Source organism: Agrilus planipennis, unplaced genomic scaffold, assembly GCF_000699045.2.
Source record: "Agrilus planipennis isolate EAB-ADULT unplaced genomic scaffold, Apla_2.0 scaffold86, whole genome shotgun sequence".
Classification (NCBI taxonomy): Eukaryota; Metazoa; Arthropoda; class Insecta; order Coleoptera; family Buprestidae; genus Agrilus; species Agrilus planipennis.
Genome location: NW_020438863.1, coordinates 676,745 through 694,414, shown reverse-complemented (window position 1 = coordinate 694,414; position 17,670 = coordinate 676,745). Strand labels below are relative to the sequence as shown.

General features: G+C 36.5%; 1 protein-coding gene across 2 annotated transcripts in view; it reads right to left on the bottom strand.

Annotated features, from left to right (window-relative positions):
* Nucleotides 1–7,487: 7,487 nt before the first annotated feature.
* The window catches only part of LOC108735727 (suppressor of lurcher protein 1-like), a 130,121-nt gene continuing 119,938 nt past the window's right edge, over nt 7,488–17,670 (bottom strand). For both annotated transcript variants that reach the window (XM_018467833.2, XM_018467835.1), the window contains exons 6-7: nt 10,255–10,411; nt 7,488–7,558 (exon numbers count right to left, since the gene is read on the bottom strand). In XM_018467833.2, the coding sequence (XP_018323335.1) occupies nt 7,495–7,558; nt 10,255–10,411 (221 nt within the window). In that variant the 3' untranslated portion in view covers nt 7,488–7,494. The remainder of the gene's footprint in view (nt 7,559–10,254; nt 10,412–17,670) is intronic.

Genomic DNA, 17,670 nt, shown 5'->3' with positions numbered 1-17,670 from the left:
GAATTTTATACGAATTCACCAATGTAGATGTTACTTTGCGACGCTGTAGCTCGTTTAGTTGAACATGAATGTGAAATCCGTGATAACAGTTGAAAAGAGCATGCATTAATGTATACTCGGCCCTGATTTAATTTTCAAAATTCAAAATCTGACAGTGCCAAAAATGGCGGTCAAAGTTTGAATTTTATACGAATTCATCAATGTAGACGTTACTTTGCGACACTCTAGCTCGTTTAGTTGAAGAAGAATCTAAAATCCGTGATAACAGTTGGAAAGAGCATGCTTTTGTGTACACCCGGCTCAAATTATTTCTCAAAATTCAAAACCTGACAGTGCCAAAAATGGCCGTCAATATTTGAATTTTATACGAATTCATCAATGTAGACGTTACTTTGCGACGCTGTAGCTCGTTTAGTTGAACATGAATGTAAAATCCGTGATAACAGATGAAAAGAGCATGCTTTAGTGTATACATGGCATTAAATTAATTTTCAAAATTCAAAGTCTGACAGTGCCAAAAATGGCCGTCAAAGTTTGAATTTTATTCGAATTCACCAATGTAGACGTTACTTTGCGACGCTGTAGCTCGTTTAGTTGAACATGAATGTAAAATCCGTGATAACATGTGAAAAGAGCATGCTTTAGTGTATACAGGGCCCCAAATTAATTGTCAAAATTCAAAGTCTGACAGTGCCAAAAATGACCGCCAAAGTAAGAATTTTATACGAATTCACCAATGTAGATGTTACTTTGCGACGCTTTAGCTCGTTTAGTTGAAGAAGAATCTAAAATACGTGATAACAGTTGAAAAGAGCATGCATTAATGTATACTCGGATTTAATTTAATTTTCAAAATTCAAAATCTGACAGTGCCAAAAATGGCCGTCAAAGTTTGAATTTTATACGAATTTACCAATGTAGACGTTACTTTGCGACGCTGTAGCTCATTTAGTTGAACATGAATGTGAAATCCGTTATAACAGTGGAAAAGAGCATGCATTAATGTATACTCGGCCTTAATTTAATTTTCAAAATTCAAAGTCTGACAGTGCCAAAAATGACCGCCTAAGATTGAATTTTATACGAATTCACCAATGTAGATGTTACTTTGCGACGCTGTAGCTCGTTTAGTTGAACATGAATGTGAAATCCGTGATAACAGTTGAAAAGAGCATGCATTAATGTATACTCGGCCCTGATTTAATTTTCAAAATTCAAAATCTGACAGTGCCAAAAATGGCACGCGAAAGTTTGAATTTTTTACGAATTCACAAATGTAGAGGTTACTTTGCGACGCTGTAGCTCGTTTAGTTGAAAAAGAATCTAAAATCCGTGATAACAGTTGGAAAGAGCATGCTTTCGTCTTCACATGGCCCTAATTTAATTTTCAAAATTCAAAATCTGACAGTGCCAAAAATGCTCGTCACAATTTGACTTTTATACGAATTCACCAATGTATACGTTACTTTGCGACGCTGTAGCTCGTTTAGTTGAACATGAATGTAAAATCCGTGTAACAGTTGAAAAGAGCATGCATTAATGTATACTCTGCCCTAATTTAATTTTCAAAATTCAAAATATGACAGTGCCAAAAATGCTCGTCAAAATTTGACTTGTATACGAATTCACCAATGTAGACGTTACTTTGCGACGCTGTAGCTCGTTTAGTTGAACATGAATGTAAAATCCGTGATAACAGTTGAAAAGGGCATGCATTAATGTATACTCTGCCCTAATTTAATTTTCAAAATTCAAAATATGACAGTGCCAAAAATGCTCGTCAAAATTTGACTTGTATACGAATTCACCAATGTAGACGTTACTTTGCGACGCTGTAGCTCGTTTAGTTGGACATGAATGTAAAATCCGTGATAACAGTTGAAAAGAGCATGCATTAATGTATACTCGGCCCTAATTTAATTTTCAAAATTCAAAATCTGACAGTGCTAAAAATGCTCGTCAATATTTGACTTTTATACGAATTCACAAATGTATACGTTATTTTGCGACGCTGTAACTCGTTTAGTTGAACATTAATGTGAAATCCGTGATAACAGTTGCAAAGAGCATGCATTAGTGTATACTCGGCCCTAATTTAATTTTGAAAATTCAAAATCTGACAGAGCCAAAAATGGCCGTCAATGCTTGAATTTTATACGAATTTACCAATGTAGACGTTATTTTGCGACGCTGTAGCTCGTTTAGGTGAAGAAGAATCTACAATCCGTGAAAACAGTTGGAAAGACCATACAATTGTGTATACTGCGACCTAATTGAATTTTCAAAATTAAATAACTAATAGTGCCAAAAAGGCACGCGAACTATTCAAATTCATCGGATTTCACAAATGTACACGTTACTTTGCGACGCTGTGGCTCGTTTTGTTGAACATGAATGTGAAATCCGTGATAACAGTTGCAAAGAGCATGCATTAGTGTATACTCGGCCCTAATTTAATTTTCAAAATTCAAAATCTGACAGTGCCAAAAATGCTCGTCAAAATTTGACTTTTATACGAATTCACAAATGTACACGTTACTTTGCGACGCTGTGGCTCGTTTTGTTGAACATGAATGTGAAATCCGTGATAACAGTTGCAAAGAGCATGCATTAGTGTATACTCGGCCCTAATTTAATTTTCAAAATTCAAAATCTGACAGTGCCAAAAATGCTCGTCACAATTTGACTTTTATACGAATTCACAAATGTACACGTTACTTTGCGACGCTGTGGCTCGTTTTGTTGAACATGAATGTGAAATCCGTGATAACAGTTGCAAAGAGCATGCATTAGTGTATACTCGGCCCTAATTTAATTTTCAAAATTCAAAATGTGACACAGCTAAAAATGGCCGTCAAAGTTTGAATTTTATACGAATTCACCAATGTAGACGTTACTTTGCGACTCTGTAGCTCGTTTAGTTGAACATGAATGTAAAATCCGTGATAACAGTTGAAAAGAGCATGCTTTTGTGTATACTCGGCCCTAATTTAATTTTCAAAATTCAAAATCTGACAGAGCCAAAAATGGCCGTCAAAGTTTGAATTTTATACGAATTCACCAATGTAGACGTTACTTTGCGACGTTGTAGCTCGTTTAGTTGAACATGAATGTGAAATCTCTGATAACAGTTGCAAAGAGCATGCATTAGTGTTTTTTTTCCAGAAAAAATGCGGTTGAAAATTTTCCAAATGGATAGTTTTAAATGTGCCACCCTGTATATGTATACTATGTACCTATCTATATGTGTAATGTAGCTTCCTATAACAGTTAGTAGTTTAGGTACATATTTATTGTTAAAATGAACATAATTCAACACAACCATTGTCAGTATTCGGAACGGCTAAAAGCTCACGTATTACCCCACCGTTGCCTTCCGCAAAGCTTCTTCACCTATACAACCCTCTAAGCGTTTTTCCTTTTCTTCCAATGCTTCTCCAATACTTCCTTTTTTCCTCCCGTTCCTACATTTGCATTTAATCTCTTTCCTTTAATGCTTCGGCCACCACATTTATCAAAAAAGCACTTTCACAGGTTTTTCAGAGTGCAATTGAATCCCGTCGAACCGTCCCAGGCGGCCGCCGGCCGTCAACGACGCCGTCGCCACCGCGGTCGATAATAGTCGACGGCATACATGGACAGACAGTCAAACGTTATGTTCGATTCTTTTCGCCTGTGACTGACTATCTGTACGTCTGTGTGTCACTCTGTGAATACCTATTCCTATGTGGTATTGTGGAAATGGCTACTCTCTCTCTCTTTCTCTCCCTATCTCTCCGTTTTTTTTTATTGTTACGCCGCCGTGACCGTGATTGTGTGACGTGACGCCCGGGGACATGATGCGACGCAATGTTGAATCGAATACCTTTTTCAACCCCGACAACGACCACCACCGCTAACTTTGCGAAAAGACCCAAATACATAGATGCGACACATCGTATAATGCATGTGTATATGTAGAGGTTTTCCAAGTTTCTTCAGATAACTTCAGAACTTGAGTTATCTATCACCGTTGTTCAAAACTAGATCCAACAATTTGTGCAGTACTACTCAATGGCGAAAATCTACACACACACATACCTAATAAAAAGATTAAGTTCAAGATAAGAATATCTGCCTTTGTTACTTCTCACGTAGTGTTCGAGTCCTATTCACCAATTCGTTTCAATCAAAATTCAGTTTTTCAAATAATACTTCAAAATCTTTTGTTTCGATTTCGAGAAGGGATTCTTTTGTGCCTAGTGTTATGGATGGCACTGTAATAAGTCCCAAACGTGTACACAAATTGGTCAGGGATGACAAGAAGAAGGCTGTCATAAGGTCGTGTATTGTAATATGCAGGTCCATCGAGGACTCAAAGAGTTTAATTTTATTGCCCTGTCAACGATTAAACTTTCACTCGGAAATGGATCAGATGGTGAAATCTTAGACTGTTGTATCTACCACAGCCACCCTCACTTGTAATGACCAATGAAGCTTGTCACCCATAATATTTAGGAAGGAAGGAACTCCTACTATCCACCCCATTTATTTACATATTCAAGTTAATTTAAGTTGTAGTTTTTCGTTTATAAGACAGCTCACATAATCCAAAGACAGCTTACATAATTCAAAGACAATATAAGTTTTCCAAGATAGGTTAAGATAGTTCCACATTGTAAATTAAAGTGTACAGTAGAAGTGCAATACAAAAGTCAAAAGCAAATTAATCGTCTAAGTACGCGTTCTTAATCTCAATAACAAACAGCACCGCTAATTAGTTTTGGTGGTGCAGCTTTATTCTGCACTAGTAATAGTTAGCAGCCAGATATTGCCTGATACGAACCCTTACAAGGCTAACCCCATCCGAACAAGCAGAAAGAACATCCCTAACGGAGACTTAACAGGAATGCAAAGTTTTCATTTCAATTTCCAAAGATATCTATCTCCAATATTACCAAAAAAAAAAATACAACGTGTAATTATACAACACGCTATTGAAGTGAAACTTCTTCAAACACACAAACATACCGGGATAGGGGTTAANTAAAATGTACAGTAGATGTATTAAAAATTAAAAGGAATACTTACCCCTAATTACCACAAAAAATTTTATTTGAGCGGACACGTGTTTCGCCACTTCATACGTGGGCATTATCAACGCGAGACAGTCTCGCGTTGATAATGAAGTGGGCGAAACAACACGCTACTGAAGTGAAACTTCTTCAAACACACAAACATACCGGGATAGGGGTTAAGGAATTGGTTTAATGGTATTATTTGTACACTATACATGCCGGAGTTGCCTGTAACGAACGTTGCATTGAAGCGCGCTCACGGCTCAAGCGATCCCCACTACGAACTCGATTACGTGGCCGAGTAGAGGGGGGACATCGGTTGCATGATTTCGCTACATAGCAACTCGCATGAAACGAACTTACCCTACCGTGCGTAAAGAAGTTTCACTTCAAAAAACTTAATTATGTTCGTCAGAGGTTTCCTAATAAGCAATAAAATGAATCAAACAACAAAAATTTCCAATATAATCATCTGCAAACAAAAGAACAGACAGATCCGTTTAGTTATGTACAATAAGTACTATTTTCGATCACAATCAGAAAATAATTGCTGAAAATACAGTTTCAATACGGTGAGATCATTAAAAAATTAAAAGCAAAATTATTCTCTTGACCAATTTTAACACAATGTCCCACTCTGCAACAACGCATTATGTAGATGCAATACAGTTTCGTTAATGTCAAGCATATTATGTCCAAAAAGTGAACGAACAGCGAGAGTGACACCAAACAAAATGCATCAGAGGCAAAACCAACAAAACTTCACCGCTATATAATTTCACGCCATCAGGTTTGGAGAGTTGTTAACTCGTTAACAGTTTGAAAATAACTGGACCGACATACGCGTACAAATGCATACATATCGTACGTATATGTAAAGGAGACAAATAGTTTTGTTCATTTAATTTTAAGTGTATTTACGAAGTAGTTAATTAGCCGCTATAACACCTATCGTTTTCAAATTGTTTTGATGTTCCAACTACTTTAACGGTTTCTCCTTTAGCCGCATTTATCAACATGAAATCCAACCAAACAGTATTCAAAGTCGTAAAAGCAATAATAGCCAATAAATATGGATATTAACTACAGTGCCAAACGGGACCAAGAACATCCTCACCGATAAATAATTTATTGCAATCATGTCAATTTTGAACTTCCCAACTACAGCTGTAGTACTTCATAGTGTTTCACAAGAATTTACGAAGGCATCTGACTTAATTATTTATTTGAAATTGTAAGTCAATCGTAAGATCAAATAGATCAATTAACGGTAATTTTTATTAAGAGTTAGAATCAGAAGTGCATTAGGGTGGTGAAGCGGCCGATTGTTAGCCGTGTATGACTTACTGTAATATCTGCCGCTTCCCCATAAATAGCAGGATAGGTGTAAATATTATTAAATGATTCAATTATGTATTAATTAATGATTCAGTGATTGTTATAAGTAACTTTATTACACAATTTACGTTGTAAATAGCATATAAGAATGAAAACAAACCCTTGTGTCAAAATTATTATACCTACTTAATTTGAAGTCACTTTACGGCATCCAAATTTATTATTTAATATCATTTAAACGCCTTTATGAGTAAGCTACTGTAATTTTAGGACAATTAAGATAAATTAGATTGTAAAGCGTTCGCATTATCCCCAAGTGTTTTCTTAGGTTTATCCTTGCAGGAACTCAAAGAGCTATTAAAATCTTAACTGATTAGTAGCTTATGCGTTTAAAATAGGTGTAGGTAACTAAGTTTGAATTTGGTATATTGCTTTGCACAAAAAAAAAACAACACACAGCCCTATACTATTTCCAGAAAAATATGGGTTGTTTGAATTTCAAATCGCCCATTTATTCTATCACCTTCTGTATTTCAACATCTACCTTTTATTTGTCTATTCACCTCTATGAAGATATTACAATATCTGCGAAATACTGTAGTATATTATTTTAATCTAGCCAGCGTTTGCAATGCAGGCGCAAAAAAATGTGTTTATTTACGACATCACATTACAAACTTCTAAAATTATCAGTGTTTCTCTACTATATTATACATGTATTATAGATACATATAAACCTTCCTCTTGAATTACTCTACCTATTAAAAAAACGCATTAAAATCCATTGTCTAGTTTTAAAGATCTAGGCATACATATGGACAGGCAGCGGGGGAAATGCGTTGCATGATTTCGTTACATAGCAACTCGCATGAAACGAACTTACTCTACCGTTCGTAAAGAAGTTACCACTTCAAAAAATAAGGGAAATTTAATACAAAGTGTTATAATTTATCTAGAACGTATATGGGGAAGTCAGAAGCCACCGATATAGTTCCACCACCGAACAATAGCGTTTTCGTATAAATACACCTATAAATGCTTATCTTTCGGTATCAGACGGAGTTTATTTTAACGGAAAAGTATCAGGAAATATGTTGACTCACCTGAGGTCACCTTTCTGTAAGGACACTTCTTCAAAAACGACTCGTATTCGCTCCTTGAACCTGGAGGCAGAAGAAAATTCAATTTAGAATCACAAAGGATTCGTTCTTCTGAAAAGCAAACTTAATCAGCGCTCCCGTTTGCGCGTCGGTTGCTCTTGCGCTCAGTATTTCAGCCGAAGGCCCTTTTTTTCTTCTACTGCCGTTCGAAAATAATGGTATTAATTATTTTCAAGTGGTATCTGCGAAACTTTATTTCGGAAATATTGACAGAACTGAAGTTACAAACTTTCGCTTTGTGTTTTTTTTTTTTTGCAGACACGAGTAGAGCTATTCCGATATTTATACATATTTCGTCAAATACCCCCGCCTCATCAACCCATTCCAACCCCTATGCAACATCGACCGAAACAAACGAAAGTTGCACAATAGCCCAACGGGAATAGCCAACTAACTTCGAAAGTGGGTAGTCCGCTATTCACAACTAGGAGAAAAGGCTTTTGACTGGTTGCCAAAAACTAAAAAAAGGTTATTGTCAAACTAAAGGCCGCTACTCATTCAATAATTATCATATGTCATAATATTCTACCGTAGACTTGTTTTTGTGTGCATAAGTGATGAGTAAAGCAAGAGCGGGACTGTCTCAGTCCCAGTCTTGGTATTGATTTTGATCATGGTCGTGCTCAAATACTTCTAGTCTTGACCTTGATCTTGGTCTTGCTGGTGTAGTCTCGATCTGGGAAGTGGTTTTGCGTGTTAATCTTAGTCTGATATACTTTATTTACTTTCTCTAGGGATGTGTCCCTTCCAATGTCTTGGATGCGCACTGGCAAAATCGTAGGTATGGAGAAAAAAGCTCATTATACTCTCGACTCTTGTTCATTAAACATACTTTTTCATACAGTACCTGCCAAAAGTTTTGTTCAATCATGAAAAGTAGTGCGAATCGAAAACAAGCGTTAAAGCCTTTAATATGTCTTCAAATATAAATAAACATCTCGTTTATATTTTCAGTAGTAATTGGTACCAATAACAGCACATGCAATTGTAGTGGTTAAAACGGTCAATTTTTCCGTGCAGTACTCTACGGATTATACGCTCCCCACCGGTTAAGAGTTTGGCCGAGAGTTGTCTCCTTCCTTTTCTGGCCTAGTGCTGTTTTTTTCTACTTTGCGCCGGTCAAACTGAAGGTCACATCGCTACAGAAACTAAACGAAGTATACTTGTGTTTTTCTTCAATAATTCTTCTAAGTATATATTTTTCTATTTACCAACATAACAATTGTTTTAAATGCTGAAATTTTCTGTCATACATGCAAACTTGTCATGACTTTTAATGAAAATGATGTCCATAACAAAATACTACAGGGTATTTGAAAGTACTTGCTGTTACGGGGAATGATGAGGATACCGTGGATAGAGAAGGTTAGAAACGAAGAGATATTACAAAGAATAAGAGAACAAAGGAAATCAATAAGAAATAAGCGGGATAGGTTGGTAGGACACCTTCTCAGGTATGAAGGTCTAGTCAGAGAATTAAGAGGGGTAGAAGTAGGCTTAGATTAGATTACTGTTCGCAAATAGTTAAGGATGTTGGTTGTTCTAGTTTTGGGGAAATGCGAGGAGCAGTTCAGGATAGGAAAGAGTGATAGTGCGTGTCCAACCAGTCTTAGGACTGGCAACCTTATGATGATGATTTGAAAGAAATAAAAAATATCGAAAAAAATTAATTTGTCTCTATATTTCAACCATCTGTTATCCAGAAATAGCAAAAAAGAACACTTATTCCGAGGGCATCCCCATAGATTCTTTTTTTGTAATTAATGTTAAAATGTAGTAAAAGTAACTGATAATTTGAAATACTAAAACGTCTTGTTCCAGAAAAGGAGTATATTAAAGTCGCCTCAAATAGTTTAATTCATAAATCCATCGGAAGTTATAATTTTTCGTTTATTCTTGCGTATTTGGTCTTAGTCTTGCATATTTGGTCTTAGTTTTAGTCTTAGTCTTGTTCGTTCAGTCTTGCTTTTAGTCATGCTAGTGTAAAGACAGTCTTAATCTTGGTCTTGGTCTTGGTCTTGGTCAATACCAAGGACAAGACGGCAAAACGAAGACCAATGTTACTCAGGGAGTTTTCCATCTCTCAATTAGTTGCGAGAAAAACCATCGTACATTTTATTGTTTGAAATAAACGATTGGAAAACAGTGGCCGGGTCTATATTCGTGTGTACAGTTGGTTGCATGCATACAGGTATCATGAAACAATCGCCCAAATGCACCCCCGAATTACTACCATCAAAATTTGGAGGACCCAGCAAATACCCACTATATAATTCTCTATTAATGTTGTACTGTATAAACATATAGGTATCTGATGTATTGCTATAATATAAACGTCTTCCACAATTTTAATGGAAACGTCAGTGAGTCGTGAAGTTTGTTCGTTTTGAACAAATTGATTAGTTGGCGTTATCGAAACGTTTTCTCTGTTGGCGGCGTCAAACCAATTTGTTCAGATAACATGTTGCATTTACGGCTTCAATAGTTTCCCAGTTAATTTGTCAACAAAGCAAACTGTATCTGACACTGTCCCATTTAATGCTTTTACTCTTGAAACTCACGCATTTTCATTAAATACCACTCGCATACCACTCCATATATAAACACCTAAACAATTAAACCATTCAAGTGAAGTTGAAAAAAAAAATTATTGACTGTTACCATTACTTAACTGGAAATAATGACAAAAAGTTGCTTACCTGGCCCGAAACCTGTAGGAGCACCTCACATTTTTGGGATAGTTTGAGGGGTATCTTGGCGAGTAGAATTTACCATATGTTGGAGAATAGTTTGATGCAAGGAATTGATAATCGCACATGGTGCCTGGTAATTTTTGTCCGTCTATCTGGAAAAGTTCTGCAACAAAATTACATACATAAACACATAAACAACAATACGATAGATTGTTTCAAAGAACTATTTACTAAAACATTCGACAATTATCTCGACTAAAAAGCTAAATTAGTAATCTATCTATTCGATCGGGGTAAAATTTTAACAGGATTCATAATTATAATCCCTTTCTCGATAAATTCATTTCATCATCATCATAAGGTCGTCAGTCCTAAGACTGGTTGGACATTCACCTCCACTCTTTCCTATCCTGAGCTAATCCTAGCATTTCCCTAAAACTAGAACAACCAACATCCTTAACTATTTGCGAACAGTAATCTAATCTAGGTCTAGCTCTACCCCTCCTAACTCCTGTTTCTGCCTCTAATATGTCTCTGACTAGACCTTCATGCCTAAGAAGGTGTCCTACCAACCTATCTTGCCTATCTTTGATTGACTTCCATAGAGTCCTTTGTTCTCCTATTCTTTCCAATACCTCTTCATTTCTAACCTTCTCTATCCACCTTATCCTCATCATTCGCCTATAACACCACATTTCGAACGCTTCTAACCTTTTCTTTTCCGCCGCGCCCACTGTCCATGTTTCGCACCCGTACAGCGCCGTGCTCCAAACATACACCTTTACTGAAGATAATTTATCACTTTGAAAAATTGGACCCCCTCAACCTTATCGAAAAAGCGATTTTAATAACAAAAGTTACAGAAGAAATACCAGAAAAACATGGAAAATACGACCTTAAATTGTTTATAAAACAAAGTTCCTCACACTTGTGAATGTTTATGAATGGTATACGTAATTTTTTATTTCTTACATGAAAAAAACAGGTCTATTCCTAACTTTTCCACCCAAAAGTCTAATCTGCCTGGTCTGTTATGATGATGATGACGAAAAAAACTTCACGCAACTTTTACATTAATTTAAAATAAAAAGACACTTGACCATCATCACTAAAGGTCGTCAATCCTAAGACTGATTGGACACGCACCTGCACTCCTTCCTACCCTAAGCTAATCGTCGCATTTCCCTAAAACCAGAACAACTCACATCCTTAACTATTTTCGAACAGTAATCCAATATAGGTCTACCACTACCCCTCCTAACTCCCGTTTCTGCCTTTAATATGTCTCTGACTAGACCTTCACACCTGAAAAGGTGTCCTACCAGCCTATCTCGCCTATTTCTTATTAACTTCCATAGAGTCATCTGTTCTCCTCGGGAATCCGACACTACCCAGTCGTACGGACGGCTGGGTATCTTTTGAAGATTTCCCCTCTTCCTCGAAAACATAAAAAAAAAATTTAACCGTTCGCGAGCACAGTACTAGATACTATCTGTATATTCGCTCTTTCCCTACTTTTTCTTCCCTTGTATACCATTATTTTTGTTTTACTTTTATTTATTTTCATACAGTAGCTTTAAAATATTAACTTGTAAAACTACCAAATGTCTTTTTTTTCCAATTTGTTTTAAAACTTATTAACCCCAAAATATGAAACGTGCAGGTAAGGCAATATCAGAGTAACAGCGCAGCGTGCGACGCGGCGGCGGCGTCATTAAATCATCGGCTTCTTTTTTTCCAATAAAGAGCTTTTAGAGGAGTTTGAAAAGACGACAACGTTTCCTTCACAATAAATCTCCGCACAAAACTTTCATTGTTGGTAAATTACGTTTTCATAGAATAAACACATCCGCCAGGCGGATGGGCCGAAAAGATTTACAGCCTTCTTTTATTTCGTGCGTTCCATCTAAATTTATTTGAAGCAAAGTTGGTGCAAAACAGGGCCAAACAGGGCACAATATATCATACGACGACCATTGTCGCTCCGAGTTGAAAATTTTAGCAAGAAAACTGCAATTTTCACTTCCTACATTCATCTTCTTATAACAATGTGCTTTCTGTCGTCTCTTATTTTATCATAAAGGCTCCAAAAACAAATTGGCACTTCAATCTGTTAGATGTACTCGCAACAGAACACTTGATTTTATCGGACAGATATTTATGCATTTGTTTGCCTGACACTGCAAGGATATACGGCCCGTTCACTTAGAGAAAGGTACAGCGTGGTGGTTTATCGTCGGAAGTTTCCGATCAGAGCTCAACCGTAAGGCCACTTACACACAGAGCGATAACGACACGATTTACCGCACGCGATTTGTCGTATCGTATCGGAACGCCGCTTTCACATTATGCGACTAAATGTTGTTTCGACAACGTACCAAGTTGAAATGCGGGACTATCTCTCCTCACAGTGTTGTCTGGTGTAGTTGTATGTATCTGATGGAGTGGAATGCAGGAATTCTATTAAATCGATTATTTCATAATTGAATGCATATTAATGGCTGCAAGTCGCGGTTAACATTACTAACACCATACATGTGAGAATCGGCAACCATGGACAACGGTAAGTTGGCGCGATTCACGACATGTGTGAAATTTATTTTGGATATACTTTTGTGTCGTTGCAATTTACTGCATGCAGTTATCGCACTGTGTGGAAGTGGCCGAAACCTCTAGTGCTGTAAATAAGTAACTTCTAACAGTTATGCTTATTAAGGCAGTGCGTGCACATCGATCTGGCATCGTGTACCATTCTATAAGTAGACGGACTATACCGCAGGACAATAATAAAAATAGTTGTTTAATCATAATCCCCATGAGTTCATCTAAACGCTGAGAAATAATAAAACCAATTCCTAAAATGCTAGCGGAAACAGTTTCTTGTTTTTATTCACATATTATTCTTTCATACGTTCTATGTGTAAGATTTCTTTAGAAACTTGAGAATAAATTTCTTTATGATTTTGAAATGTCGTGTTTTTGAGCGTTTTATGACAACTCTTCCGTCTGGGATCTTATTGTCATTTTCATATTTTTATCTAAAATGAAAGCAGTAACAGAAGACTAAGTTCCATGAGATTGACATGTTCAATTTGTTGCTAAGCCTTCCAACTCAGGCGTGCATGCATGTATTATTGATAAATTCAAAAGAGTCCCCATAAGAAGCTTTCAAAGTAAGGGAAAGCTTAAAATTTGTCTAATGTAGTTTTCTAAGAAAAGTAGGTAGCTCCTTGTGCTTTCAAAAGGCTGATGCCAAGATTTGAAGTTGATTTATAATTCACAACAAAACAACGACTAACAAATCAATAAACACAGCAAGATAGAAATAGAATGCAGAGTGGCATTATTTTAAAAGGCTAGCGGTAATCTGTCCAAAGGATAATATGGTTGCAATGGTGCATACATCCATAGCCATTCATTATTAAACCCTTAGTGCTTAGCATATCACACTTTCAACATTTTTCATTAATTTTATGATGTACAATGATGTATGCATTATATACTATATACTTATGCTACTAACTTATTAATATACGAATTTAGGTGCATATGCAATCCAATATACAGACAAGTTTAACTGGTCTAACATGTGCTTAGAATATATGCAACCAATTATAGACCAGAATGTAGCCTTTAGACCCGGTCAGCTTTTCAGTATTGTGGAAATTTCTATATAGACGGAGGGTATTACGATTTTTTCTGTCACGAAAAAGCGTTACGACCGCGAGGAGAGGGTAGACGGTATATAGCGAGGTGAGAAGCCTCAGCGGCGTAGAGAGAGAGAAGCCGGCGGTTGCGGAGAGAGAGCAACAGTTGTATTAGATGGATATAATGCGCAGCCGCGCGGGGAGCGAGGAGTCCGTTAGAGTCCCGGCGGCGTGTGCTGTGCTCAGCTGTTGTTCTCTGCTCTCCACGTGGCTGGGCATCATTGCCTCTATTTGAAGTCTGTGTAAAAACCATATCATAATTTGCAGTAAACCTGTGAAAACGACATGTGTGCTGAGACACATAATCTTCTGCGAGTTTCCAAATTAGCCAACCATAGAAGTAGTTTCTCTTTGTAAAAGGGTACAATGAATCGTAAAAAAGGCACAGTTTAGTTGATAGATGAAATTAATTGCATGATAGAAGTTAATCTCTATTTGCATGTCATGTTAATGTGTCTCTCTATTCGTGAAAGATGTTTTATACTTTTCTCAGTGGACTCATAAATCCAAAAAGCCGCTTCGCAATCCGCCAAATGCGTTTTACTGAATAAATTACACTCCAATTGAATGAGGCGGCCAAGCGTTCCCCTAACACGTGATATGTGATACTACCACGTTGATTTACGGCGGTAATTTTTATGTTTATGATCCTTTTTCAGTTTACAAACACTCGTAATTTGTACATCTACCTACCAGCATGCGCAAATAATTTTTTGTTTTCAATTTTAAAACACAGACTTTTACTCACATTCATCAGGATTAATTAAAATTAATGGTTCTCGTCTAAAAATCATGAATTTATTATCTAAAATTTTAAAAAGATAAGAAACATTCAATGTATTAGCGAGTTAACATTACCCACTACAATTAACATCAAAAGATTGAGGAAAATGAGTAAATTTCACCCTACCAAAAAAAATTAATGTCTCATTATTTCATTCTTATTTCTAACCTTCTCTATCCACGGTACCCTCATCATTCCCCTGTATCACCACATTTCGAACGCTTCTAACCTTTTCTTTTCCGCCGCGTCCACCATCCATGTTTCGCACCCGTACATCGCCTCATTCCGAACACACCTTTAACAATCTTTTTCGAATTTCTGAATTAATCCTTTGCCTTTGTAGCTGTTTGTTTTGAACGACTGTGATAAAGAGTATATGCAAATCAAAATCAACAATACGCTATCCAAAAAAATGTAAGTTTTATTGAACCTTTTATTAATAATACGACAATTAAATCTATTTACCTAATCAAATGAAAGTAAAAACGATGACTTAAGAGACTACCAAATTGATTCTAATGTTTCAGATATTTTCGGTGCTCTCAGAAATAATAAGGAAAAGGAAGATGGCCATAATTATTTATTAGATAAGAAAACTTTATCATCACCTTAGAATTCAAGCTTCCAGCTAGCATGTTACTTCAATTTGTTTTTTCCTAAATTTCCATTTCAAGTAAATTCCTAAAATACCTAGACCCTTCGTCAGTAATTTAAAAAGACAAAAGAAGGAGTTAATTGACGATTATTCTTCATTTCTATTGACTTCAAAAATGCGTCATTGGGACTCAACATTAATTTCTGTTACACATACACAATGTCGCCTTATACACCGTTTCCGACTTATCGTTAGACAACTAACAAATGAGCAGGATCGTTCAACTTCGGCGTGTGAGTGACAAATAAGAGGCATTTTTTAGAGTTCGTTTTTTAAAGGGCGCGATAGGGTCAGAACATCCTGGACTTTGTAAAAGGAGCACGCTCTCGATGCTGAAAACGCAGAGATTTATGGAGAGAACTGCTAGGAAAGTGTAAATTCATGTCCCTTTGTAAATCGGCAGCTTTTTTGTTCTGTGTACGATATATCAACAACCCCCGAGGCGATTTATAAATTTCACCGGTTTTCCCAGAACCCAAATGACCCAATCGATAATTTACAAAATAAACAAAATACTATTTGAGTATTGTTAGGAAAGGCAGAAAAGGAATTGTCTTCTTGTCACCTTGATAGTAAGTGTTTGGCAGAATTTTACCCTTTTCTGCATTCCAGAACGTAGTAGTAAGCAAAATTGAACATCGTGTTTATTTTTCAAAAGAAATACGTTCTTTAAGCCAAAACAAAATAATATTTTGTACCTGATTTTAGGATAACTTGAACCCTCAGCCTTGATTGTGTATGTATCTTAACGGCAAAGATTCTATGAATTTCATCCCCATTAGAGATTTTTCTCACCATAGAAAAGGAAAAAGTCCGAGTACCAGTTTTTACTAAAGTCAACACTTTTTTAGTAGAGTGACCAAGCTGTCTCGTACCAACTAACCGACAAATTGTTACCCCCAATACCAATTCGGATTTTCATTTTTGAAGTGAAACTTCTTTGCGCACGGTAGAGTAAGTTTTTTTCATGCGAATTGCTATGTAACGAAATCATGCAACGGATGTCCCCCACTCTACTCGGTCACGTAGTCGAGTTCGTAGTGGGGAGCCGTGAGCGCGCTTCAATGCAACATTCGTTACAGGCAACTCCGGCATGTATACTGTAAAATTCAAATTCATAGTGTACAAATAATACCATTAAACTAATTCCTTAACCCCTATCCCGGTATGTTTTTGTATTTGAAGAAGTTTCACTTCAGTAGCGTGTTGTGTAATTACACGTTGTATTTTTTTTATATTGGAATGTAATTAAGTAATAATTTTTGATGAAACAATTTTTAACACCTTGTTCAACCTCTTATAGGTCATTAAGATCGGGCCATTCGCCCATCAATTTCTAAGGCGTTCGGAATTAAGGTGAAAAATCCTTTCATTTTTTTTCATCCACTATAAATTACCATAAGTTTATGACATAATGAGGAAAATTTTGTTGCTTAGTAGTCAGAGCATTGGTGCATAAAGCCAAAGGTCCCGGGTTCGATGCCCGGCAAGGGTGTAATAACAGCAACAACTTTTTCCTCATTATCTCATTAACTTGAGGTAATTTATCGTGGACGAAAACAGTAAATTAATGTTCACATTAGTACTGACTACTATTAAATGTCAAAGTGTTTCATATAGCGTTCCGAATTAATAAATTTATACTTTTGAAGGTATTAGAATTAGTGGTCCAGGGCCACATGATGTTCCCTTGAGTTGACAAGGTGAATAAACAAAAATAATTGGTTAATTGTTGTGATTTTGTAACCAAAAGAAAAAGATGAGTTCGCTTGTTTTGACAGTAGGTATTCGTGATACCTTTAAAGTTTGTGATAAGCGAAACCTGTAGAAATCAAGTCGAGCGTAGCATTCCTTTTGAGGTAAGTTAATAAATAACGAAACGTCTGCACTAGTCTTGTTCAACTAACGTTGTTACTCTTTCCTCTTACCGCATACATCTCAATGAAGCCCGTAACGTCGGATCTTTCCAGACAATATAATGGTTTTGTAATGTAAATTCCCTTGAGTTTATTGTAAAACGTTTACATACAGAATACGCGACCCGAATAAAACCTGGAATATGTTTCGACTGATTCGCAACGTCGCGTCGCGTCGCTACTACGGCTGACGACAAACACAAGGTAAATTGCCTAATGGTTCTACTTCAGAAATGAAACTTAGGCACAAAGGTGCCTACAAATGCCAACATGCAAACAGAACAACACTTGTCTAGAACTGAATAATAAGAATACGGCATTCCTTGAAATATCTTATCTCATAGCTGCGGTTACCAGATT